General features: G+C 48.5%; 1 protein-coding gene across 5 annotated transcripts in view; it reads right to left on the bottom strand.

Annotated features, from left to right (window-relative positions):
- TMEM181 (transmembrane protein 181) overlaps window positions 1–25,195 on the bottom strand; it is a 100,587-nt gene extending 75,392 nt beyond the window's left edge. Inside the window, exon 1 of one of the 5 annotated variants that reach the window (XR_010134085.1) lies at window positions 1,134–1,333. Coding sequence is in view for 3 of the 5 variants with exons in the window: in XM_055391003.2 (XP_055246978.1) it covers window positions 8,358–8,596 (239 nt within the window). In the remaining 2 variants the exon portion in view is untranslated. Of the gene's footprint in view, window positions 1–7; window positions 1,107–1,133; window positions 1,334–8,357; window positions 9,087–24,836 lie in introns of those variants that run through there. The other 4 variants (XM_004044884.5, XM_055391003.2, XM_055391004.2 and 1 more) reach the window with 4 other exon arrangements.
- Between the last annotated feature and the right edge of the window lie 1,301 nt (window positions 25,196–26,496).

The following is a 26,496-nucleotide window of genomic DNA, read 5'->3' as shown; positions in this document are numbered from 1 at the left end:
AACCTACCTCCACTTGGCTTTTAAAATCTTTAAAACATCCACATAGGTCTGATATTTGATGCCATTCCAGTTTCCCAAGAGGTGCTAAAGCAACATACCAAAATCAGAAACTTCTAAGGAAGCAGAAGGAAAAACAGATCTGTCACAGGCACTTGCGCTGAGGCAACAGGCCTGGGTGTCACTTCTCTGACCACGTCCACAGCCAGAGAAATCAGCAAAGATCCAAAGCAAAACCCTTCTGCCTCAAAAACCGCATATAAGCCAAGAAGGGCACCCAGGCCCCTCGGAGGCTGCCTTCAGTGCAGGGAGCCGACCCTGGAAGCCTCCTGCGCCAGGCGCGGCTGCACAGCTGGGCCACTCCTTCTCCCGGACTTTCTGCAACTCCACGCGGCGCTAACCCTCTGGTTAACTCCGTCTCCTTCTTTTCCAGACGCGCCCAGGGGGACACCTAGGCGACTGTTGGGTCAAAAGCAAGCTTTAGGGATGGCGTCCACGAGGCCCCAGACAGGTTTTTCCTCATTAAAAACCCTGGACTTCAAAGAGGTAAAGAAAAAAAAAAGCCGAAAGTCAGCAAATCGTAAAACCCATAAAACTCGACACCCCGAGTCCAAAGGGGCTGTTTCGGCAGGCTCCCCGGTGCCCACGTCACCAATCGCCTCTGAGAGCCTCGCACCCGGCGCTGGGCGAGACCGCAGGGCAGCGCGGGGCGCTCTCGATACCGAAGGGACGACGGGGCGGGGCCTTTCCGGCAGGAGAGGCTGCCCAGGAGGCGGCGGGGCTCCATGCGGGCGGCCACCCTCCGTCGGGGAAGGGCCGCAGCGCTCCCGGTTCTCTCGGCCCGCCGGTGAGCGCTCTGGCTCGCAACCCCGTCCCGGAACCCCGACCGCATCCCGGTCTCTAACCGTGGCCGGGCGGGCAGGCAGGAGGGAGCCCCGGCCCCGGTCTACTCTCGCCCCGCGCAAACACCTCCGCCTGACCCGCCCGCGAAGCCCCCTTCAGCGCCCTTTTCCCTGCCGCCAGTTCCACGTGGGCGCCAGGGACCCTGCGGCTCGGCGCCGGGATCCAGGGAGCCCCAACTTTCGGCCGGAGTGTCCGGAGACCCAGCCAGCCCGCCCGCTCGGCCGGGGACTCACGGCTCCATCTCGGCGCCCAGAGCCCTCGGCCCCGGCCCGCGCGTCCCGAGCCCGCCAGGCGCCACGCAGCAGCCTCGGCAGCGGCAGCCGCAGCCGCAGCCGGAGCCGGAGCGACAGCGGCTCAGCAGCGGCCGGCCGCGGAAAACTCATCAGAGCGCGACGCCGAGATCACGTGCGCGGAAGCGACTCTCACGGCGGAAGAGGGCGCGGCGCGGTGGAAGCGGGGCCGCGGGCGCGCGGCGAGGGGGGTGGCCCCGCGTCGTGGCCCCGTGCGAGGGCGGAGCCCCACGGCCGGGAGCACCCAGGCTAGCCCTGAGCTGGGGCTCAAGACAGAAGGAATGAGTGAATGAATGACTTAGTTTACCTCTTGTCCCTAGGGCAGGGAAACAGCGCATTCATTCACTCCTACTTCCCGAGTGTCGGGGCGTAAGGATGGGCCTCGGGAGTCCATGAATGCCCTGCAGTTGTCTGGAAAACGCTATGGGTGTCTGCGTTTTTCTAGGGAGACGAGCTATAGCTGTATATTCATTCCCAAAAGGTCTTGTGACCCCAAAAAAGGTTAAAAGCCAGGACAAACTTCTGCCATCCCGAATGATGACAGGAACCTTCCGGGCTCTTTCTGGTAGCTTCTCCCGCAAGCCGCTTCTAGACTGCAGCTAGACCAGTGGACCAAAAGCACTTTCCTGATTTCGCATCTTGGCTCAGTGTTCCCCATTTCTGTAATCAAGAATGGATGAGAACCAAGGTTTGGCTATTTCTGAGATTCTCTTTGGAGCATTACTCAAAATGTCCCGTGTTCCCGTGTGCTGTGGGTTTCAAGTCGGTCTGCATGAGTTAAATAAAGGACTTCCAAGCTTCCTTTGCAGTGTATCCTCATTCATTCACTAAACTGTAAACAGGCTTATTATTGGCAGAAAAGTGTGGACATGAATAAGGAACAGTTCCTGCCCTCAGTGAAATTACAGGCAAAGAAAATTACCAACAGTAAGTTAGGTACCCTTAGCTCAGGGTGCTACAGTGAGGAAGGGTGCCTAACTCGCCTTGGGGGAGTGGAGAAGGTAGGGGACAGAATGCAGAGTTTGGGCTGAATCTGGAGGGTGAGGTGGATATTAGGAAGAGGAGGGTTAAAAGGGGGAGATACCAAGCAAAGCACACCCTAAGCCAGGGCACCAAGGAATAGTTACACAAAATCTCATTAGTGCTCTGAATCCTAAACCGCAACTCTTCAAGGAATAACAAAAGATTATTTCTTAAGTTCTTTTCATACATAAGCAGAGGGAAAGGGTTCTTCATAGCAACAAGACCGGAGAACAGAAACTCGGTACCTGCAGGGACAGACTGTTCACAGGGACGTGGGGCGCGGGAAGGGGTGAGTCGGAGGGAGTTCTATGAGCTAGAGCAGGGGTCCCCAACCCCGGGGCCTGTTAAATTACAGACGTGAGCCACCGCAACCAGCCCAAACATGCGTTTTCATGCAACACCTTCTGTTAAATGTTTAGGCCTGAGGATGCCTCCCTACTTGAGTCCTTACATAAGGAGCCGCAGCCTGGCATAGTTAACATAAAAGAGAAGACACCCTAATTGAGGAGGATGCTTTTGTAACAAACAGCTGAGTCTCAGCCAATCACAGCCAGTGAGCTTCTGTCATTGGCAGGTGGTTAGCTGATTCAAATAAGCTAGAACATAAACCTGTAACCAATCAAGCTGTCTCTGCGCCTCAGTTCCACTTTCTGTCCATAAATGTTGTCTAACCACGTTGCAGCCCCGGAGTCCTTTGAACCTGTTGGTTCTGAGGGCTGCCCGATTCTAGAATCACGAAGAAAAGCTACTTAGGATCTTTAAATTTGCTGTCATTTTGTCTTTCGACACTTCTGATTCTAAAATGTTAGAAACTAATTCGAAAAAATATCTTAAACCCTGGGAGGGACTAAACAAAGCACATTTGCTGGCCACATTTGCCTAGAGGCAGCCAGTATCTACCTCCAGCCCAGAGCAGCATGAGATGACGTGGAAATCCCTGCTCTGTGCCAGCTGCCTAGTCTCTCCTGAGGCATCTCCAGCGAGAGGAAACTGTCACCACCCCAAGGACCCCTGGCCCTCACTGTGTGCATTTGGCTCCAAACTACCTCCTGGCAATTCCTTCCTGTCAGATCTCCCCGGATTTGCTGTCCAGCATCACCCAGGTCAGCATGAGCCCTCTCCCAACACTCCTTCTTCAAGGATGTGAACAACCACATGGCCCTCAGCTCCTCTTCTCCCGTCATACTCGTTTTCTCATTTATTTGTTCTTCAAACATTAATGGAGCACTGTGTGTGTGCCAGGAACAACTCTCAGCTCTGGAAACACAACACGAATAGACAGATGAGGTCCCTGTCCTTTTCTAGTCAAGAACAAACAATAACCTAAATAATTACTTAATTGGCCGGGCATGGGCATGGTGGCTCACGCCTATAATCCCAGCACTTTGGGAGGGTGAGGCGGGGATCACCTGAGCTCAGGAGTTCAAGACCATCTTGGCCAATATGGCGAAATCCGTCTCTACTAAAAATACAAAAATTAGCTGGGCGTGGTGGTGGGTGCCTGTAATCCCAGGTACTTGGGAGGCTGAAGCAGGAGAATTGCTTAAATCCAGGGGGTGGAGATTGCAGTGAGCCAAGATCACACCACTGCACTCCAGCCTGAGCGACAGAGCAAGACTCTGTCTCAAATAAATAAATAAATAAACAATTACTTAATTACAGCTGTGATAGAAAAGGAAATGAAAGGTGCTATGATCATGTTATGAAAAGGGGAAAGGGACCCAAACTATTCTGGGCTCTCAGAAGCCTGGTGTGATCTATCAGCCATTTCTCACATGACCTGTTTGTTTTTGAGACAGAGTCTCCCTCTGTCACCCAGGCTAGAATGCAGTGGTGCAATCTCGGCTCACTGCAGCCTCTGCCTCCCACTCAAAAGATCCTCCGGCCTCAGTCTCCCATGTAGCTGGGACTACAGGTGTGCACTACCACAACCAGCTAATTTTGTATTTTTTGTAGAGACAAGGTTTCACTATGTTGTCCAGGCTGGTCTTGAACTCCTGGGCTCAAGCAGTCTGCCTGCCTCAGCCTCCCAAAGTGCTGGGATCCTAGGAGGTGCACCGCCTTTGGAGATAAGCTACTGTGAAAGTTGTCAGAATTAAAATGGAGTCACTTGTATTAAAAACAAAAAACAGGCCAGGTGCAGTGGCTCATGCCTATAATCCCAGCACTTTGGGAGGCTGAAGAGCGCGGATCACTTGAGCTCAGGAGTTTGAGACCAGCTTGGCCAACAAAATACAAAAATTACCTGAGTGTGGTGGCAGGTGCCTGTAATCCCAGCTAGTCATGAGGCTGAGGCAAGAGAATCACTTGAACCCAGGAGGCAGAGGTTACAGTGAGCCAAGATGGCGTCACTGCACTCCAGCCTGGGCAACAGAGCGAGACTCCATCTCAAAAAAAAAATACCAAAAACAATCCTGACAAATAGAGCCAGAGAACGCCATGAAGAGGATTCTCATGCATAAATGCTTGATAACAAAAACCATAACAAAAGACTATAAAAACCATAACCTTGCACAAAGACCATCGCAATCTTACACTTTTGCAAGGACATCTGCCCAGTAACTGCCTGTCCAACGTGAGACTGGCATCCCCCTTGTGAGTGATCCTTGTAGCCAAGAATAATTAACTCAAAACAATTATGTAATCCTCCCCATTGTTCCTTTAAAAACCTTCATCTTTCTATACCTCCCTGAAAAGGCACATAGTTCACTATGGCACATATATTCCCATTGCAATGCCCTATTCCTGGATAAATATCATTTCTTTTAGAGAGCCTCTTTGTTTGTTATTTAGGTTGACGCAAATGTGTCAGAAATGGAATCGGGAAAAGGATCACTACGGGAAGGAAGTGATGATTCTTAGAACGGGTGTGTGGTACTCACTTGAGCCCTCTGAACTCTGCTGGCACAGCTTGCCTTTTTGGCCAAGGCGACTCTTCTCTCAGGCCCACGCTCCCTCTTTTTGGTCGCAGCTTTTTTATATTATTCTGGATTCGTTTTGGTTATAAGGCTGCCTTACATCCCTACTGGGATGATAAAAGACTTTTTTGTCTTTTCTGAAAAGTCCTTGTTGGTAGAAAGACATGCTGGTTTGAGTACTCTGGTTTCTGCAGAATTGACATTCTGTCTCTGAGACGTGTCTTTTCTGGTTAATTTACTTTTGCTTCTTTCTGCATGTCTAATTTAATATTTTGTTTGATCTGCATGCTGAGTTAAAGCTTGTGACTACACTGATTTTGGTTTAGTTATGTGTCTATAAATGATTCGTCTTTTTTTCCCTTGCTTGTTTCTGAAAATCTTCCAAGAGAAAAACAAACATTCTAAATGGTGGGCACACGATGGCTAGTTAAAAGCCACCATCTAAACATTGTCCAAACTCCTGACATTTGCTGACAGAATTTATAGGGTTTCCTTTGCTCCTGAGAGATTAATAAAAAGCAGAATGGGATTCTCAAGTCAAGTCAATGGGATTCTCTCAAGTCTTCTGGGACTCCAGCTAGCTGTATATTATGGCTTCTTTTCACGCACATTTTTAAACTAATAGACAAATTACATCAAGAAACATTCAGAACTCAAATGATCATTATCTGAATTCTCTAAAAACACGTCTGCAACTATACAGTTAGCATGTAGAGTCTTCTAAATTCTCTATTTTTTTCTGCTTACTTTAAATCTGCTGACTTTTCTACTGGAGTTGAGATAAAACTCACTGCTTATGGCATTCCAGCCAAGATTTTTTAAACCAAAACCAACAACCTAGGCCTAAGGATCACCTCTTTCAAGGTAAATTTAGTTTTGCCTGACTAATAATTGTTTGGGGTAATGGAAGTTAGTTGAAGGATTGATAAAGAAAAAATTAGATAAATCTTCATAAAAGGCTCACAGATCAAACAAGTCAAAATCTTGAGCTCAGAGCAATAATATAAGGTGTCTCTGGCATAAAATTGCTTTTTCTGCCACACAGGGGCCAAAAAGAAAAAGCCAAACAAACACAGGAAGGAAACCCAGCTAACATTCTTCCCTGTTCACATTAACCAAGCAAACCAGATGGGCAAACAAAAGATACATTTGTTACTAGTTCAAGGCTCTTTGGAGAGTTTGTTTTCCTTATACAATTCAGCCAGTCCTAGCTAAAATGTAAACATTGAAAATGTAACCCTAAACTCATTTAAAGCTGAAAAAAGCAAAAGAGTGGGAGTAAAAGAGATTTTTAAAAACCAAACTGCTTTGTCCAAAATCTTCGCCCACAATCTTCATTAGATTACCTATCGGGGCAAATAAGGTTCAGACACGTGAACAGGTTTCAATGTTGTCAGTAATACAATTTGGATCCAGCTGTGTTTTATTATCGTTTACTGTCTCATGACTAACATTCTAAAATGAAAGCTGTAAGATATTTCTCTGTGTGGGTATTTGTTTCGGTGCATTTACACATGTACGTGTATTGTTTTATGTTGTGTCTTCATGGACCCTTAAATTCTATTCAGAGTGGCTTAGATAAATGAGCTTTCATATAAAATATAGTAAGTCCTGACTTAATGTTGTGAATAGGTTGTTGGAAACTGTGACTTTGAGCAAAACAATGTGTAATGAAACCAATTTTTTTCCTCATCATTGTTAAAATGAAACAGCATTGGCCAGGCGAAGTGGCTCACGCCTATAATGCTAGCACTTTGGGAGGCTGAGGCAGGTGGATCACCTGAGGTCAGGAGCTCGAGACCAGCCTGGCCAACATGGCGAAATCCCATCTCTACTAAAACTACAAAAATGGCCAGGTGCGGTGGCTCACGCCTGTAATCCCAGCACTTTGGGAGGCCAAGGTGAGCGGACTGCCTGAGGTCAAGAGTTCGAGATCAGCCTCACCGACATGGTGAAACCTCGTCTCTACTAAAAATACAAAACTTAGCCAGGCGTGGTGGCAGGCGCCTGTAATCCCAGCTGCTCGGGAGGCTGAGGCAGTTGAATCACTTGAACCTGGGAGGTGGAGGTTGCAGTGAGCCAAGACCGGGCCATTGTACTCCAGCCTGGGCAACAAAAGCGAAACTCCATCTCAAAAAATAAAAATAGAATAAAAAAATTAGCCAGGCGTGGTGGCTGGCACCTGTAATCCCAGCTACTCGGGAGGATGAGGCAGGAGAATCACTTTAACCCGGGAGGTGGGGGTTCTGGCGAGCTGAGATGGTGCCATTACACTCTAGCCTGGGCAACAGAGCAAAACTCCGTCTCAAAAATAAAAATAAAAATAATGAAACAGCATTGAACAAAGTGACATCATTTGAGGACCTGCTGGACGTTGTTTCACCCAGTCACAGTTTCCAAGAACCTACTAATGGCAGTAAGTGCTGACTTGCTCTCTGTATTAATTAACCGAAATGCGTTTTAGTTCATGTGACTTAAGAATGTCTTTAATAAATAAACTAGCTTTTAAATTGTTGAAAAAAATAAAAATGTCTGCACAATTGCCAACATATTAATATACTGTTGCATGGGTTTTGTGGCAGACAGTTTTAAGACAGTCTTCATTAGATGTTTTAAGGTATTAGGGTTTAGCACAAAGATTATAAAACTATAAACCCAGCCTAAAATAAAATGATTTTTTGTACAATTCTTTGATAAGTAACACTAATTTAATATTGTTGGTTTAATAAAAATAGCTGTATCTTCTGAGTTATTGACAAAATAACCATATATTTAAGGTTCTTAGGTGAACACCTGATATGCACAGGCTATAAAAATGGTTAACAGAGAAATAACTGATGACTAGCTTTGTCTAATATCTCAGTTTTAATAAGTAATCTAGGTATAATTGTTAAAAATAAATTTTGTAAATGTAAATGGTATATGTGTTTATAAATAAGCTTTTTATGTAATTTAAAATCTTAAAGTTTTATGGTATGTTAAATTAAACAACAGATATTCATTAAATGTCTGGTTCATTTCCAATTTTTTTTTTTCTTTTTTGGAGACAGGGACCGCTCTCTGTCACCCAGGCTGGAGGGCAATGGCACAATCACAACTCACAGCAGCTTCGACCTCTCAGGCTCAAACAATCCTCCTGCCTCAGCCATCCATGTAACTGGAACCACAGGCACACACCACCACACCCAGCTAATTTTTTAATTGTTTTGCAGGACTGGGGTCTCACCATGTTGCCCAGGCTGGTCTCAAACTAGGCTCAAGTGATCCTCCCGCATCAGCCTCCGAAAGTGCTGGGATGACAGGCATGAGCCCCTGTGCCTGGCTGACAGTTTCTATTTCTGCCACATTTCTTCCTGAAAGCCACTTAATTTCTCTAGTTTCAAGACAGAAATGTTGTTTTTTCATTCCGAATGGTAATTTCACTTCTTGAGGTAGAGTTTTCATCTTAAAGCTTCTTAGGTTCATCTCTCAGAAGCTCAACTTTGTTTCCATCTCACAGCCCATGACTGGCAGGTCACACATCACTGCCTACAGCTCTTTCTTCCCTGATAAGGCCGAGACGATAACTCTCTCCTTCAACCTTTTTATCAGCTCCTGTAACTTTTCCCTTCAGTTCTAACTCTGCTCTTATGGCCCAATGCTAAAATGTTTATCTTGAAGACCTGAAGCAGCAATCTTTTCCTCCAGTGTAACTTGATTCTGTACTCTTGGCTTTTCTTGATGTGTCTGAATTGTTCTATGTAACAGGGAAACTTCACAGGCTCTCACTTTCTCTAAGATCCATGTATTCCCCGCTCAATGTATTAGTTTTCTTGTGTATATTCCTCTGTGATATAGTGTACACTCAACATCTTGAACACATTCTTCCTGCTTCTGATTAAATGTAAGTACCTTTCATCAGGTTCAACTTCCAAGATATCTAAGTGGGCTTCCCATAAGGAAAAGCAATCACACTGCAGGAGGTTTTTCTTCACCTTTTGGTAACTGGCCTAAAAAAAACAAAGGATTTATATTTTATTAGGATAACTTCCTGTGTTATCTCAATTCAATTTTTGATTACTCAGGAAAACTGAGCTTTAAAAGGGTTACGCTTTTTTAATTTCACGTGCCTTTCTGTATTGCTTTTAAAATCTTTCGATTACCACTCTGCTTAAATAACTATTATTTCACAGTGAGCTGTGATCCTGTCTTGAGCAAGGACTGTAAACTTTTTGACATCTTTGGCAGGCCTCCCCAGGATCAAAATTCTAAATTAAATCTTTTGACCTAAAATTAACTTGGGAATTTACCAGTTAGGCCCCTGGAGAGCATAAAAACTGTATCTGTCATATCATCTCATAGTGATAGGAAATGATTAGGCTTACTTGCTCCATGGGAAACTTTGTCAGGTGATCAGTGATAGCAGCTCTTCTTTCAATTACATTTATGGATATGTTATCAATACAAATGTTTCAAAAATTAGATAATACATTATCAATCATATTTTACTTGTTATGTTAAATCTAATTTAAAGCTATATTTTTAGAGATATGTTATTGATGTATCTTAAAGATTATGTAAAATTTGTAAAAGTCTAATGGTCCTGATATGTGATGCTGTCAGTCATGATTCTGGTTGCCATCTTAAAACATTGTGTGTAATAGAAATAACTACATTTCCTTGGCAATTCCCGATTATAATAAATGTTTGTCAGGTTCTTAACCCTGGCTATTCTGTGTTTTGTCATCCACAGTTATTGTTTTGATTTGTCCCTTAAAACATTTACAATTAGCTATACTCCAAAATGGCTTTTCATGGAAAAGACCCTAACAAGTACTCTTGAACACATTTCTAGTAACTGTAGGACCAGTGGATTAAATAAAATTCCCAGAACTCTAATAAATAAACTGACAGGTTTATGAAACTGCTAATTCAGATCAAGCAGAACAAAAATTAATTACATAAAATTAAATAATTGAGCCGGGCACAGTGGCTCACACCTGTAATCCCAGCATTTTGGGAGGCCGAGGCAGGCGGATCACGAGGTCAGGAGATTGAGACCCTCCTGGCCAACATGGTGAAACCCCGTCTCTACTAAAAACACAAAAAAATTAGCTGGACATGGTGGTGCATGCCTGCAGTCCCAGCTACTCGGGAGGCTGAGGCAGGAGAATCGCTTGAACCAGGAGTTGGAATTTGCAGTGAGCCGAGATTGCAGCACTGCACTCCAGCTTGGCAACAGAGAGAAACTCTGTCTAAAAAAAAAAAAAGGAATTGATAAAGATAATGTTTGTATGATTTTTATTTAAAACATTATTGGTTCTTTTTTTTTTTTTTCCTGAGACAGAGTCTCACTCTCGCCCAGGCTGGAGTGCTATAATACACTATAAAAACTATAAACGGTAGCTCTGTGCATTAGCTTCAAGTTCTAGTTATTTGCCTGTAGACTAGGCTAGGTCCTGAATTCTTCTAGATTTCTCCAATCCAACTTTGTTCCATGAAATTACTAAAATTGGGGACTATTCTGTTCCTAAGACCTATAAGATGAAACTATATACATTTTTTTCTTTTTTTTGAGACGGAGTCTCACTCTATCACGAGGCTAGAGTGCAGTGGCGCCATCTCGGCTCATTGCAACCTCTGCCTCCCAGGTTCAAGCAATCTTCTTGCCTCAGCCTCCCGAGTAGCTGAGACTACAGGTACACGACACCACGCCGAGCTAATTTTTCTATTTTCAGTAGAGACGGGGCTTCACCATGTTGGTCAGGATGGTCTTGATCTCTTGACCTTGTGATCCGCCCGCCACGGCCTCCCACAGTGCTGGGATCACAGGCGTGAGCCACCGCGCCCGGCCGAAACTAGATACATTTTAAGAAACAAGTCTCGGCCGGGCGTGGTGGCTCACGCCTGTGATCCCAGCACTGTGGGAGGCCGTGGCGGGCAGATCACCTGAGGTCAGGAGTTCGAGACCAGCCTAACCAACATAGTGAAACCCCGTCTCTTAGCCTCACAGCCAGTCCCTTCAAAGCTCCCTTGTTGCCCAAATGTGGCTGAAAGGGTTTTGACACTGACTCCTGGCCACCATTCACGCCCTCCAACATGGGACCAGACCAGCAACCCAAGACAGGTCCATCCAAGCACGGAGGGACATCAAAACCTAACTACAGGATAATCGATCAGTGACGCTTTTGGAGAAAGATCTTGATCAAAAGAGGGAATGGGAAAATTATCAGAATCAAAGTGGAGTCATTTGTGTTAAAAAAAAAAAAAAAAGAAAGAAAAAGTCCTGACAAATAGGTTGGGGAAGGCCATGAAGAGGAGTCTTATGCACTTACGCATAAATGCCTAGTAATAAAAACTATCACAAAAGACTCTACAAAAACCACAACGTTGCATAAAGGCCGTCACCACCTTACATACAAAAAATACTCCTGCAACAACATCTGCCCAGCCACTGCCGGTCCAACCTCAAATTGGCATCACCCTTGTTATTGATCCTTGTAGCCAAAAATAATTACCTCAAAGCAATTACGTAATCCTCTTCATTTTTCCTTTAAAAACCTTTGTCTTCCTTTACCGCCCTGACTACGCACAGAGCTTACTGTGGAATGCCTATTCCCACTGCAATGCTTTGCTCCCAAATAAATATTATTTTTGAGAGCCGCTCTCTGTTATTTAGGCTGACACAACCATAGTCGTGAAGTCTGTAAACAACCATGTTTGCATTCTCTCCTTTCTTCATTTCCAAGGGTGAGATAATCATGCACAGAACATTCTGAATCACTTGAAAGTCTACTACTATATGTTAAGAAGTGTAGGCCGGGCACGGTGGCTCACACCTGTGATCCCAGTACTTTGGGAGGCCAAGGCGGGTGGATCACGACGTCAGGAGTTCAAGACCAGCCTGGCCAATATGGTGAAACCCCGTCTCTACTAAAAATACAAAAATCAGCCGGGCATAGTGGCGCACCTATAGTCCCAGCTACTCAGGAGGCTGAGGCAGAAGAATTGCTTGAACCCGGGAGGCGGAGGTTGCAGTGAGCCGTGATTGCGCCACTGGGCTCCGGCCTGGGCAACAGAGAGAGACCCTGTCTCAAAAAAAAAAAAAAAAAAAAAAGAAATGTGCACATATTCCCTCATTTTGTCCCCTTTGCCACCATTAAAGCAAATGCCCTATTTTCTGTGGCCCCTGCGGGTTTCTGGAATTTACAATAACAAAGCCTGGTGAGTAGAGCAGGCCCCTCCCTGCCTCTCTGGCACAGCAAGGCCATCACTCACAAGCCCCGGGTACTGACCAGGAAGGAGGCACCAGCCTCCCAACACCCTTCACCTTCTCTGCCTTGGTTGGTTTTTAAGTATCAGTCCCAAGCTATCAAACTGAAACATGTATTTTAATTTATTTTCAATGTTTGAGCAGCGCCTCTCCATCATTGTCTCCTACGAATTCACCGTGCAAGCCTTTATTCGTCCTCCTCTTTCCAGGACCTGGCACCCAGCCTGGTAGAGAAAGACACCAAGCCCCTGTGTTGAACAAATGACTGCCCTGGGCTTGCTGGCTGCCTCACAATAAGACACCCATTTCCTCATTGTTTAGAGAATGAGGGCACCATCCCTTGGAACAAGGAAAGAGAGCTGGAGGGCCAGTGAGCGCAGGACTGGAGGTGGCAGCTGAGAGCATTCCTGCCACCTGGCCAGAGCAACCGGCTGATTCTGGTTTGCCTGAGACTTTCCAAGTATGAGCACTGAAAGTCCCTGTCCCGAAGACGCCCTCAGTCCCAGACAAACCAGGATCGTTGGCCACCCTCCTTCTGGCCCATGTTTTTCTATGAGTTACCGGGCAAGATTATCTCAACATTTAAAGAATGTCTTAGCAGCTGGGTTCCCTCAAACACAGAACCTAGAGCAACAGTTTCCATGTCAATTTTACTAGGAGTGGTACAATCCCAGGGAAAGAAGGAGAGAGGATGGAGTCAGACAGGAGGTCGGAGAGTACATTTCAGAGGGTGCACGTGGGCCAGAGCTTCAGGACAAACACGGCTGGTTTATTTCCAAACTACTGTGTTTGGAAACAATCTGTTAGCTCTGTCTAGTCACTGTCACCCTTGGCCAAAGTCTGACCTACACATCCAGGTGATGTTACCTGGCCCTCAAGCAGCCCTGGGGAGCCAGGCCCGTGGCTGCCAGTTCAGTCAGTGTGGGGCGAAGGAGCCCCCATGTCAGTCAGCACCAAAGCAGCTCTTTGGTCTGTGGGGTGGAAGGGGCAGAGGCTGGGAACTGCTTCTCTCCATGGCTTTCACCAACTTATTTGTCAGGACTTTTTTTTTTTTTTTTTTTTTTTTTTGAGACAGAGTTTTGCTCTTGTTGCCCAGGCCGGAGTGCAATGGCGTGATATCGACTCACCGCAACCTCTGGGGCCTGCACCAGGAGGTCAGGTTGGGAGGCAAGGCCAGGGACCAGTGGCCCGGGGGCAGGGTGGGAGACGGGAGGTGGATATGGGCAGGACCAAGGGGGACTGGGGGGCCTGTCAACTAGATCCAGCGCAAAGAGGTGGAGAAGGTCTGGAATCGTTGTTACAAAGTCTGGAGAAATGAGCAGCCTGGGAAAAGCTAGCAGGATTTCAGGGCTTCGCTGAGGCCCCAGCTGAGAGGGGAGACCCTGTGTCAGTGGTGACTTCCACGAGCGCCTGCCTGGTGGCACTTTCCTCCTGCTGAATGGGTGGCGTAAGCATGAGAGTATTTGTACTGATCAGAGATTGGGGGCCCCAGGACAGACGAGACGAAAAGACAGAGAAGCAAACTAGTTGAAGACAGTGGGTCTCAGTATCTGCAGAAGCTGGAATCACCTGGGGAGCTTTAAAAAAAACCCAGTGCTCAGGCTGAACCCCAAACCAACTGAGGCAGATCTGAAGCAGGGCTTAGGCGTCCGTATTTCTGTATTTATTTATTTAGAGACAGGGTCTCACTCTGTTGCCCAGGCTGAAGTGCAGTGGCACAATCACGGTTCACTGCAGCCTCGAGTTCCCAGGCTCAGATAACCCTCCCACCTCAGCTTCCTAAGTAGCTGGGACTACAGGCACATGCCACCACGGCCAGCTAATTCCTGTGTTTTTTGTAGAGATGAAGCGTCGCCATGTTGTCCAGGCTGGCATGGAACCCCTGGGCTCAAGCAATCTGCCCACCTCAGCCTCCCAAAGTGCTGGGATTACAGGCGTGAGCCACTGCGCCCAGCTGGCATCAGTATTTTTTATTTGTTTGTTTTTCTTTTTGAGATGGAGTCTCGCTCTGTCGCCCAGGCTGGAGTGCAGTGGCGCAATCTCGGCTCACTGCAACCTCCACCTCCCGGGTTCAAATGATTCTCCTGCCTCAGCCTCACAAGCAGCTGGGACTACAGGCGCCCACCACCATGCCCTGCTAATTTTTGTATTTTTAGTAGAGATGGGGTTTCACACCATATTGGCCAGGCTGGTCTCGAACTCCTGACCCTTGTGATCTGCCTACCTGGGCCTCCCAAAGTGCTGGGATTACAGGTGTGAGCCATCGCGCCTGGCTGACATCAGTATTTTTAAAGCTCCCTAAGGGATTCTAATGTACAGTAAATTTGATAACCCACAGTTCAGGGCATTGGCAAGAGAGATCTAGAAGATGAACCCATGGAATCCATGCCACATCAGCTCCTTCCTGGGGTTCAGTTTCAGCTCCAACTCCTTCCTGGGGTTCAGTTTCAGCTCCAACTCCTTCCTGGGGTTCAGTTTCAGCTCCAGCTCCTTCCTCGGGTTCAGTTCTATTTTTGCCCTTTGGTCTGTGAATGATCCCTGTATTCTCGTCATGTTTACCCTTTTTGGCTGAAACTAATACTTGCAACCAATGGTCTTAAATGCTGTAGTGCCATATCTTTATAAAGTGACTATCAATGCCTCTAGCTGTCCCTGACATAGCTGCCAATGATGAGAACTATAGCAAAGTTCTAATATGTTCTCATTCCTACTGCAGCCTGAGGGGAGGGTATTTGGTTTTGCATTTCCGCTTGCAGAAGCTGAGGACAGTCTCCACTGGAAGAACACGGGTTCTGGAGCTCCCAGCTTGTCACCACGAGGCAGGAGCATGCTCGACCTTTCCAGATGGAATAGGAAGTAATCTCTGTCAGCCTGAATCCTAAACGGGGGGCTCTGTTCACCGAAGAGCATGGGTTTACACATCAGAAACACTGCCCTGGTCATGCCAGATAGATGAGCCAGGGAAACTGGTCATTATCTTCACTTACGAGCAAAACTCCGTCTTTAAGTCCTGACAAGACTTGAAGGCTGAAAGTCAACAGTAAACAACCAAGATTACTTTGCTGGATGTACTCCACCATGAACAAACACAGCACAGAGGGCACTTTCCTAGCCATGGGGGTGTATTAAAAAGAATGGGGGCCGGGCACGGTGGCTCACGCCTGTAATCCCAGCACTTTGGGAGGCCGAGGCGGGTGGATCACGAGGTCAGGAGATCGAGTCCATCCTGGCTAACACGGTGAAACCCCGTCTCTACTAAAAATACTAAAAATTAGCCGAGCGTGGTGGCGGGCGCCTGTAGTCCCAGCTACTCGGGAGGCTGAGGCAGGAGAATGGCGTGAACCCAGGAGGCGGAGCTTGCAGTGAGCCGAGATCGCGCCACTGCACTCCAGCCTGGGCGACAGAGCGAGACTCCGTCTCAAAAAAAAAAAAAAAAAAAAAGAATGGGAAGCCAGAGCCCCAGTTATTCAGGAGGCTGAGGTGGGAGAATCAGAATCACTTGAGCCCAGAAGTTCGAGGCTGTAGTGCACCATGACTGCACTATGAGGAGCCACTGCACTCCAACCTGGGCAACGTAGCGAGACCCCGTCTCTAAAAAACAAGACAACCACCACCAAAATAAAAAAACTAAAAAAGAATGGAAAGAGTGCAGCTATGCCCCCTTACAGCATGTTTCCAAGTTCTGTTCGGTTCCTTCATGCCCCAGGAGGCAGAGAAGGCAGGACAACGCCCACCCGCCACGTGCCCCTGCATCCCACAGCAGCTGGAAAAGCGGGCGGCGTTGCTCATGACGAGCCTGCCTCACGCCTTCAGAGCTCTGCTCCCAGAGGCAGGCGATCAGCCCTTCGCTCAAGCTGCTTCCTACGTAGCAAAACAAGCGCTGCTCCAGCGAGATCCGTCATTTGCCACGACTTTCCAAGTCAGGACAAGGCCAGGGGAGGCCAGTCCCAGGCACGTGATGATTCTGTGCCGTTGTGGGTCCCAGGGTCACAAATAAATCCTCTGCTATAGCCTTGAACATGCAGAACCATGGGGCTTTGTCCTGATTTCCTAAGTGTGGCCTAAACCTCACAACTCCAGTAAACATGGGGTAAGGAAGAAAGGGGGGTGTAGCGGGAACGCTGGTGCAGAAACGTTCGGAGTAGGCATAGCAGTGCCCTGCAGCCCACGGCAGAGCAAGCCGCAGGGGAACGGGGCCTGGAGAGCTGCCTGGCCCCTGAGCGGTGGGCAGCATCCTCTCCCTGTGCGGCTCTAAGGTGCCAGCTTCCTAAACCGTCACCCCGGGGCGTTTTCCTTTTAGGGTAGTCTTGCCAGGGCATTTTCACGTTGAAATGCATGCTATTTCTTATAAATTACTTTTCTTTCATTGCTTGTTTAGAAGACATTTAGGGTAATTTAATTTTTTTAAGTTATGGAAGCATGTATGACGTTCTCAAGGAATTTCATTTCGGGATAGGAAAAGAGGGACTACAACATAGTCCCTGTTATAAAAAGAGCAGGAGGGAGTTCTCTGAGAAGCACAGCCCTGAGGCCGTGGGCAGGCCTTACAGGGAGCTGTCCATTGAGCAGGGGAGGGGGTGATGAGGACTGAGCCAAGAAGAGCAAGAGAACCAGCCAGCTGGAAGGAAGGCGGGAAGACCAAGACCCCAGAGCGCAAGAGCTCAGGGGTTTGCCCTGAGACTCATGGAAGGGAATGCCACTGAGGCTGAAGAAATTGGGAAAATGAGCACCCCATCCCTTTCTGCAGTGTTCAGCTAGCTTTCAGCCGCCTTCTGCCCGCTACGTGACCGTGATACCCCAGCACACACACACTACCCCAGCAGACGGCTCATCTGCCTTGAGTCTCCAACCCTGCCTCACCCAGCCTGGCTTAACCTGGAGTGACTCCTTGTGTCCTGATCCACCTTTAGGTTGACCAACCATCCTGATTTTTCTGGGACGTAGGGGTTTCCTGGAACACTAGACTTTCAAGCCAGGATGCGCTGAGCACCATAACTCTGACCGAACAGCTCCTGAGCTAGGCCAGAGCCTGTTTCCTCTGCCTTCATTGCATACTCTCCCTCACTCCAACACACACACACACACACACACACACACACACACACACACACACACACCCTCTCCAATTTGCACCTGAGAAACCTCAGGCAACTCAGGTGACACAGTGAAGGTTTCAGACACCTCTGCCAGGGAGACGGAGCCACCCTGATCCAGACACAGCTGCACTATCAGTCTGCTCTCTCCGTTTAGAGCCAGGAGGGATCTGAGATCATCCTATAAGATGTGCAGACCCGATTTCCAATAAGCACAGCAGCCGATCTAAGCCAGGACCTGCCCAGTCCTCCTGACTCTTGTTCATCAAGCATTCGGCTGCTACGCTCAGAAAATATTGGCAGAGAGGAGCCAAAATCCATAGCCCTGTATCAACACATGAGCTGTTCTTTTCAAGGAAAGCCTGTTATGGTGTGGCTTGTGTCCCCAAAAAGATGCTGAAGTCCTAACACCCAGTGCCTGTGAACGTGGCCTTATTTGGTGATAAGGCCTTGGCAGACGAGCAAGCTAAAATGAGGTCATTAAGGCAGGCCCTAAATCCAGTGTGACTGATGTCCTTATAAAAAGGGGAGATTTGGACACAAACGCACGTAGAAAGAAGACAATGTGAAGACACAGGGAGATGACAGACATCTACAAGCCAAGCCTGAAGCTACCAGAAGCTGGAGAAAAGGCCTGGGACAGAATGTCCCTCAGGAGGAGCCAACTCTGCCAACACCTGGATTTCGGACTTCTGGCCTTAGAACCAGGAGACGATACACCCCTGTTGCTTGAGCCCTGCAGGCTGTGGTGTTTTCTTACTGCGGCCCTAGAAGGCGGCTCCAGAGCCCCAGCTTCCATATCTGGGGAACGAGGTCCACTTCAAGCTTCAGTTGTTCCACCAGACTTGAGGCCTGTCCTCCTCTGGCAAAGGATGGTCTTTCAGTTGCCAGAACTGAGTCATCCTTCCAGCCGGATGATGACCAGGAAGAACAGATGGGATGCTTATACCTGCTCTGCTATCCAGGAAATTGTATCTTTATTTTTTCCTCTCAATTCAGAGCGAGATGTGGCTTAAATAAACATACTCTGAGGCCAGGTGAGGTGGCTCACGCCTGTAATCCCACCACTTTGGGAGGCTGAGGCAAGCAGACCACGAGGTCAGGAGATCGAAACTATCCTGGCTAACATGGTAAAACCTCATCTCTACTAAAAATACAAAAAATTAGACAGGCGTGGTGGCACACACCTGTAGTCCCAGCTACTCGGGAGGCTGAAGCAGGAGAATCATTTGAACCTGGGAGGTGGAGGTTGCAGTGAGCTGAGATCGCGCCACTGCACTCCAGCCTGGGTGACTAAGCAAAACTCTGTCTCAAAACAAAAACAAAAACAAAAACAAACAAACAAAAAAAACCACTCTGGAGGCCGAGGCAGGCGGATTCCGAAGTCAGCAGTTCGAGACCAGCCTGGCCAACATGGTGAAACCCCTTCTCTACTAAAAATACAAAAATTAGCCAGGTGTGGTGGTCCATGCACGTAGTCCCAGCTACTCAGGAGGCTGAGGCACAAGAATTGCTTGAACCCAGGAGGTGCAGGTTGTAGTGAGCTGAGGTCACGTCACTGCATTCTAGCCTGGGCAACAGAGCAAGACTCTGCCTCAAAAACAAACAACAAAAAGAAACCCACACTCTGCTGTATGGGCAATAGCTCCGCTTACCCCAAGGTATACAAAGACATAATTAAGCCTAGGTAACCACCAGGAAGAGCTCTGGTAAGTGCATACGATACAGACTTGGGTTTGAATTCTGGTTCTAAAGTGCAACCTCGAACAAGTTACTTGGTCTTGCTAGACTTCATTTTCCTCTGAGGGTTGTTGGGAAGATTATATAAGATGATGCATGTAAACACTTGGTCCAGTACTCAGTACATAGTAAGGACTCAATAACGGAGTAACAACTTTAGTATCTGACAAAATATAATTCAAGAGATGTCCATTATAGACATAAATATGCCCAATACTATATGTGAGATTCAGAATATGTTAGCCTCTGGCTGTGTGATTAAAAGAATATCTAGGCCAGGTGCGGTGGCTCACACTTGTAATCCCTGCAATTTGGGAGGCCAAGGTGGGTGGATCGCTTGAGGTCAGGAGTTCGAGACCAGCCTGGGCATCATGATGAAGCCCCATCTCTACTAAAAAAAAAAAAAATTAGCCAAGCATAGTGGCGCATGCCTGTAATCTCAGCTACTTGGGAGGCTGAGCCAGGAGAATCGCTTGAACCCGGGAGGTGGAGGTTGCAATGAGCTGAGATCAGGCCACTGCACTCCAGCCTTTAGTAACAGAGCAAGACTCCATCTCAAAAAAAAAAAAAAAAAGATAAAATCCCAGTCTCATCAGGGACACTCACTGTCTCCTCCCACCAAAAAAAGAAACAAAAGGCAGAGAGAGTTGTCAGTCAATAGTTACACTGAGGTGTACCCAATAACTTGAAAACAAGGAGAAAAGATGAGGCCCTCTGATATGCTTACATCAAAATCAGTACAGATGCATCAGGAAATAACGTTGGCCTTAAATAAAAAACATGGCTCCCAGACCTTTAAACCTGAATGTAACCTGATCAAAGGTGTCAAAGCAGAAAGGAAGGTTGGCCAGCCTGGAGGCGTGGAAACGGAGCATGAGCCAAGGTGAGCTGACAGCAGTCACTGAGCTTTGTGTGGGGAGAGGGAGACGTGGCGCCTGGCTGCCAATACTGCCACCCATTAGAAAATCCATCAGAGAAGGAGATGGGTGCCCCAGGGTGCCTCCACCTGCTGCTCTAAGATAATTCTTTTGTGTTTTGTTTTTTGTTTTTTTGTTTTTTGAGATGGAGTCTCGCTCTTGTCGCCCAGGCTGGAGTGCAATGGCATGATCTCAACTCACTGCAACCTCTGCCTCCCTGGTTCAAGCGATTCTCCTGCCTCAGCCTCCTGAGTAACTGGGATTACAGGTGCCCGCCATCACGCCCTGCTAATTTTTGTATTTTTTAGTAGAGACGGGGTTTCGCCATGTTGGCCAGGCTGGTCTCGAACTCCTGACCTCAAGTGATCCGCCCCCATCAGCATCCCAAAGTGCTAGGATTACAGGCATGAGCCACCGCGCCCAGCCTGCTGTAAGATATTTCACTCACCCCTCATGGCTCTCCATCCTGGCAGAGATCCAGCCCAGGTCAATTACATTAGAATCCTCAAGGGTGGGACCTGGGCATCTTTGTTTTTAAAAGCTGCCTCACATCCTTGAGCTCAGAAGTTCAAAACCAGCCTGGGCAACATAGTGAGACCTCGTCTCTACGAAAAAATTCAAATGAACAAAAATATTAGTTGGGTATGGTGGCGCATGCCTGTAGTACCAGCTACCTGGGAGGCTGCGGGAGAGGAGTCCAGGAGGTCAAGGCTGCAGTGAGCCATGACCACACCACTGCACTCCAGCCTTGGTGACAGGGGTGAGACTCTCTCTCTCAAAAAAAAAGAAACAGCTCCTTCAGATGATTCTGATGTGCAGCCAGCACTGCAAATCCTGATCTTACCAATTCCCCCAGGGTTCAAGCGATTCTCGTGCCTCAGCCTCCGAAGTAACTGGGATCACAGGCATGCACCACCACGCCCAGCTAACTTTTGTATTTTTTGTAGAGATGGGCTTTCACTACGTTGCTCAGGCTGGTCTCCAATTCCTGGGCTCAAGTGATCTGCCTACCTTGGCCTCCCAAAGTGCTGGGATTACAGGCACGAGCCACCGCACCCTGCTACCTTTGTCCATTCTACTATTTTTTAGTATCTGGCTACTTTCCAGTTTAGGAGTATTACAACTTGTGCTGTTATGAACACTTTTTAGTACATGTCTTCTGATGGCCCCATGTATGCATTTCTGCAGGGCATATACCCGACAGCAAATGCTGGGCCTGAGGAAATGTGTATGTTCAACTTCAGTAGCTGCTTGCCAAGTGGTTTTCCATAATGATTATAGCAATTTACCCTCCCATCCGCAGTGCGTGAACATTCCACGTCCTTGTTACCATTTTGGTGGGGTGTAGATACGGAGATTCAAGGAGTTTTCTGTAGACTTCAAGTTATTCTTTTTCTTTTAGAGACAGTCATAGAAAGCCAGCCAGTTTCCCCCATGAATATGAATGAGAAGCAATAGCCCAAATGATTATCAGCAGCCAATTGCTATCAAGTTAAAAAGAAAGAACTTGATTACATCATTAAGCTGCTGAATCAGCAACCCAATTCATTCCCTTATTGTTTAGACTGGTTCGCTGTGGTTTTTCTGTTGTGTGTATCTGAAAACATCTTTAGTGCTCTCTTCATAAAGTGTCTGAGTCTTATGAAAATCCGTGTGAAGAGGGTTTCTTTATCCTGATGTGGAAACGGATTGTCCAGTGAAATGCAATTAACTCCCCCCAAGGCCGGGGAGTTAGCAAGGAGTGGAACTGCGGCTAGAACCAGGATTTCAGATCCCTGGCCTATTGTTTTACCACCTTCCCTCTCCTGACAGGCAATACAACTGTCACCTCTCATTTTGTGAAAATCGCCATGAGTCCTTTGATCACATAGCTGCAGCTCTTCACTGATGCCAAATTATGTAGCAAATATGCAAACAGCCATGCTGCTGAACAGAGGGGCCAATCATGTTTTGTAAACGGAGCTTTAGCAGCTGTGTTCTTTGCTTCGCCCTGTTATGAGAAAACTGCCAACCACGTGAGGTGAGTCCCTGGTCCTCCAGGGGAAAGAGCTGGTGCGTTTTACTCATAAATCACCAATAAGGAAATGAAGATGGTGAGAAGAGAAGGAGCCAAAATCACAGTAGCAATTTCACCTTCCAGCTAGACAGATGTGGAGCTGTAACTAGCAGCTTCCCAACTTAGAAACCCGAGTATTTCACCTAGTTTTGTACAGCAACAATCCATTGATATAAAAATTCAATGGAGCTACTGAAGATAGTTCAGTGATCTAAAACATCTTCTCACTATAAAACAGACTTTGTGATTCAGCCTAACTGCCCTGTCTATACAAAATATTGTAAAGTACTCTGCAGTCAACTTGTGCTCATGGCGGGGGGCGGGGCAGAATCCATCACTGATCACTTCCAACCGCTGTGAATCTGTCTTCAAGCTCCAACTCAACTAAGGAAGTGGCTCCTGGAGCAAAGACTCAAATGCTTGCTGTAGTACAGGCAGCCAAATTGCTGATGTCACTTGTCCCGTGTAAAATCCTCTAGTGGCTTCACACTGCAGTCCCAGTGAAATCCACATTCCTTAGTCTGACCTTCAAGGGTCTTCAGGGCCTGGCCCAGCCTCTCTCTCTGACTACAGTGCTCCAGGCTCGCTGGTCTTCCATCTGTGCCTTGAACATTTCATGTTTTTATGGCCTCAGGGACTTTGCAATACTCCTTCCTCTTCTGGGACTTTCCTCCCTGCCTCCTTGTCTGGTTAGCTCCTCATTTTTCAGTTCTCAGACAAATGTCACCTTCAAGATGAGCCTCACCTGACTACCCTCTGTGTGGCAGTACCCTGTCACTCTCTCATGTCACTTGGTTTATTATCTGTAAGCCCCAGGACAGCAGAGACCCTGTCTTGCTCACCGCTGTATTCACAACGCCTAGAACAACAGCAGGAACATAAAAAATGCTCAGTAACTACCAGGTGAATACATTGGTCAATGAATAAAGATGGAAATTAACCACTGGGGTGTGTTCTCTTCTCGGCTATTTGCACTGTGATCATTCCACTTTCACTAGCTGTGTTGCCAAAGAAATATTCCCAAGAAAAGAAAATACAGGAAAAAAAAAAAAAAAAAAAGGCCAGGCATGGTGGCTCACGCCTGTAATCTCAGTACTTTGGGAGGCCAAGGTGGGAGCATCACTTGAGCCCAGGAGTTTGAGACCAGCCTGGGCAATACAGGGAGATTCCATCTCTAAAAAAAATACAAAAATTAGGTGATGGGGCACAGGCCTGTGGTCCCAGCTACTCAGGAGGCTGAGGTAGAAGGATTGCTTGGTTGAGCCAGGGAAGTGGAGGATGCAGTGAGCCAAGATTGCACCACTGCACTCCAGCCTGGGCGACAGGGCAAGACTCTGTCTCAATAAATAAATAAATAGGAAAAAAAAAAAAACAGAGTAGGGGGCGGGGGACGGGGGACTAGTAGAAAAGGAGATTGGAAATAATCTTATTTAACAAGTATGATATGAAACTGTGGGTTCTTTTCCCATACCCTCAGGTCTTCCAGGAGGCTGCATCAGACAGATTTCCAGGCTCGCCCCAAAGCTACATCACATGATTTTTTACATTTGTTTAAAATGGGCTTTTTCACTCAGTAACCACGACCACGGTCCCGCTGCGTTGCTGATTAGCCCGTGGGAAGGCATTAGGTTTTTTAACAGATGTGAGGATAAGTGTGACACACCTTTTTCTGAGCATGTTCCTATGATTAGCACAGGATGGGTCTTAGAAAAATGACCACCCGTTCCCCATAGCAGTGCGATACCCTCGCCATCCTTAGCACAGAGTGAGTAAATCATGATTAAACCTCAGCTTTCTGAGACCTTCTGGTTCAGACTTCCCATGTAACAGATGAGGAAGGTTGAGGTGGGGGTGAGGGAGCCTTCTACCGACTCGCGATAGGGTCCTGTCCCGACACCGCCAAGCCTTTGGGTAAATCGGCCATTGGCGGTGAACAGACTTTCCTTCCCCTCCGAACTGCAGAGCGCAGAGAGGAAGGGGGCGGGTGCCGGCGCCAGGGTCTGCAGTCCCCACCGCTCTCCCCTAGGCCGCTGAAGAGGGAGACAGAGATGAACGCAAACAAGTTCCACACAGCCGCTCCCAGGCGCCGTGTCCCCGCATGGCGCCCCGCGGCGTCTTCCCCGCCGCGCCCGTCCGCCCCCAGCCCTTGGCGGCGCCCCAGCCTCCGAGGCGTCCTGCAAAGCCTAGGGCGCTCAGAGCTGCGGCCAAGACCCTCCTCCCGACGCCGGAGCGCGCGGTCGCCTCCCCAGACTCCGCCGCGTGAGGCCCGAGCGGGGGCGGCGAGGCGGGCGCTGGGGGAGAACGACGCGGGGCGCAGGGAGGAGCTACAACCCGCAGCTCCTTTCCGGGGAGGCGGGAGCCTCGGCTCGGGTTTCAGCTGAACGGAAATCGGCCCTTCGCCCGGGGGCGCCGGGCTGCCCTGAATCCAGGAACCTGCGCGCCGCTGCCAGTACCCCTGCTCCCCGTCCCCTTCCTGGTCCCTCCCAGATCCCCGCCCCGACCCCGTCCCCATCCGTAGGCTCCGCGCCCGGCCGGCGGAGGCGGCCGTCGGCGGGACCAGGCCAAGGCCGGGGCGCCGCCGGGGTCCCGGAGGGGACTGCGGCCCGGAAGCCTCCGGCCGCCCCGCCGCTGCCCGCGCCGCGCCCACCTGTAGTAGCGGTCATCCTTGAAGGGCGTGAGGTCCTCCTTGAGCTCGCGGTACGCCTCCCGCAGCCGCCGGCACAGGTGCTTGAGCTCGCTGCAGAGCGGGGGCTCAAAGGCAGGGTACTCGGCGTCCATGCCGCGCAGCCTCCGGGGCCCCGGTCCCGCCGCTCCGCCCTTTGTGTCGCCGCCTGCGCCCCCTCTCTCCTCCCAGCACTGGGGATCGGGCTGCTGGCGCGCTGGGCGGGACCGAGGAGGAGGAGCAGGTGCGGGGGAGGTGGTGAGGGGGCGCGCAGGACGCGGACCCAGTGCGCTCAGGGCTCCGTCGCGAGCACGCGAGGAGCCGGACACGGCGCGGGTGGGGACTGGGGGACCCGGCCCCCCGCCCCGTGAAGAGGCCTGAGTGGGGGAGGGAGCCGCGCCCATCCGCCTCCGCGCCCATCCGCCGCCGCCCCGGGAGAGGCAGAAGGCGGGGGAGGAAGTGCAACACAAGGTCGTCTGCCGCCCAGGACAAAAATCTCAGTGCCGCCCTCGCCATTGGCAGCGCTGGGAAGGGAAGACACTGGAGGTGGGAGCACGAAGGAAAATGGTGCTTGGGGGCGGACCGAGGGCCCTTTCCTGCTGGGGAGGTCAAAGGCTGAAGCCGGCTACCGGGTTCAGCACCGCGGACAGCTCCCCCGGGCGACTTCTGGCTTCTTGGGCTCCACTTGGCCGAATGCAGAAACATTTAAAACTAAGCCCATTAGGGTTATAGTCATAATAAATATTATTTTTAAATGAAGTGTGTCCAAGTGAGGTGCCTCTTCCCACATGTACTAAAACCACCAAAAAAAGTCTACGCAGAGGAGTTTCTCACCCTCTACAAGCTCAACACTAGTGTGCAAACTACAGTTAACCAGTTAACACGTCTTCTACGGAATGGCTTCTCCAAAGCGTGGTGTGATCTCCTCTTGTGAATTTTTCCAGTAATAGGTGGAAAAACAGTCTTTCCAGACGATGTTAGTGCATTTCCAACTGAACCCAGGGCAGGTTTCCACGCAAGGTTGATCCTCCCTGCACTGGGGGAAACCTCTTACTTTTAGGGACAAAACCTACACAATTGAACCTAAATAATTGTGGAATATCGATCCCAAGAATCTGTATTTGTCCAAACTCCACAGGCAAGTCTAATGACGACTCAGGTGCCAGTGGTCTCAGCATTCCCATGTTTCCTGCTGTCTGTGCCTACTCTGTCACTCCACCCACTCTTCCTTGCTCTGTATTTTTATTCCCTCCCTTTACATTTTGGAACAGCTTTTGTATGCTAGCCAGGCTCCCTATCAGGGCTTGCACATCTTCCCATAACTGCTGATCATCTTGCATTGCGCACAGTTAGGTTTTAGCCTTAATTCATTAACATGAGCATTTGTGTTTAATCATCTCAGTATTTTTTTTTAAAGAGCTCAGGTTTGGTAATATTCAAAATATAGTGCATCAAGAGCCGCACTAAGAAGAACTTCAGAGAACACACATGCAGATTTGTTTTCTGAAATGAGAGAGACTGTGAGTTCAGCATGTGCCATATTTTAAACATTGTATCATTGGCTACAGAGAGCTTATTTTTAGGAGGTATATAGGCCAATCTCCAAGATACATCAAAACACTAAAAATCCTCTAGGGAGCCTTCC

The sequence above is a fragment of the Gorilla gorilla genome, chromosome 5 (assembly GCF_029281585.2).
Source record: "Gorilla gorilla gorilla isolate KB3781 chromosome 5, NHGRI_mGorGor1-v2.1_pri, whole genome shotgun sequence".
Taxonomy (NCBI): domain Eukaryota; kingdom Metazoa; phylum Chordata; class Mammalia; order Primates; family Hominidae; genus Gorilla; species Gorilla gorilla.
This window is presented reverse-complemented; position numbering and strand designations above follow the sequence as displayed.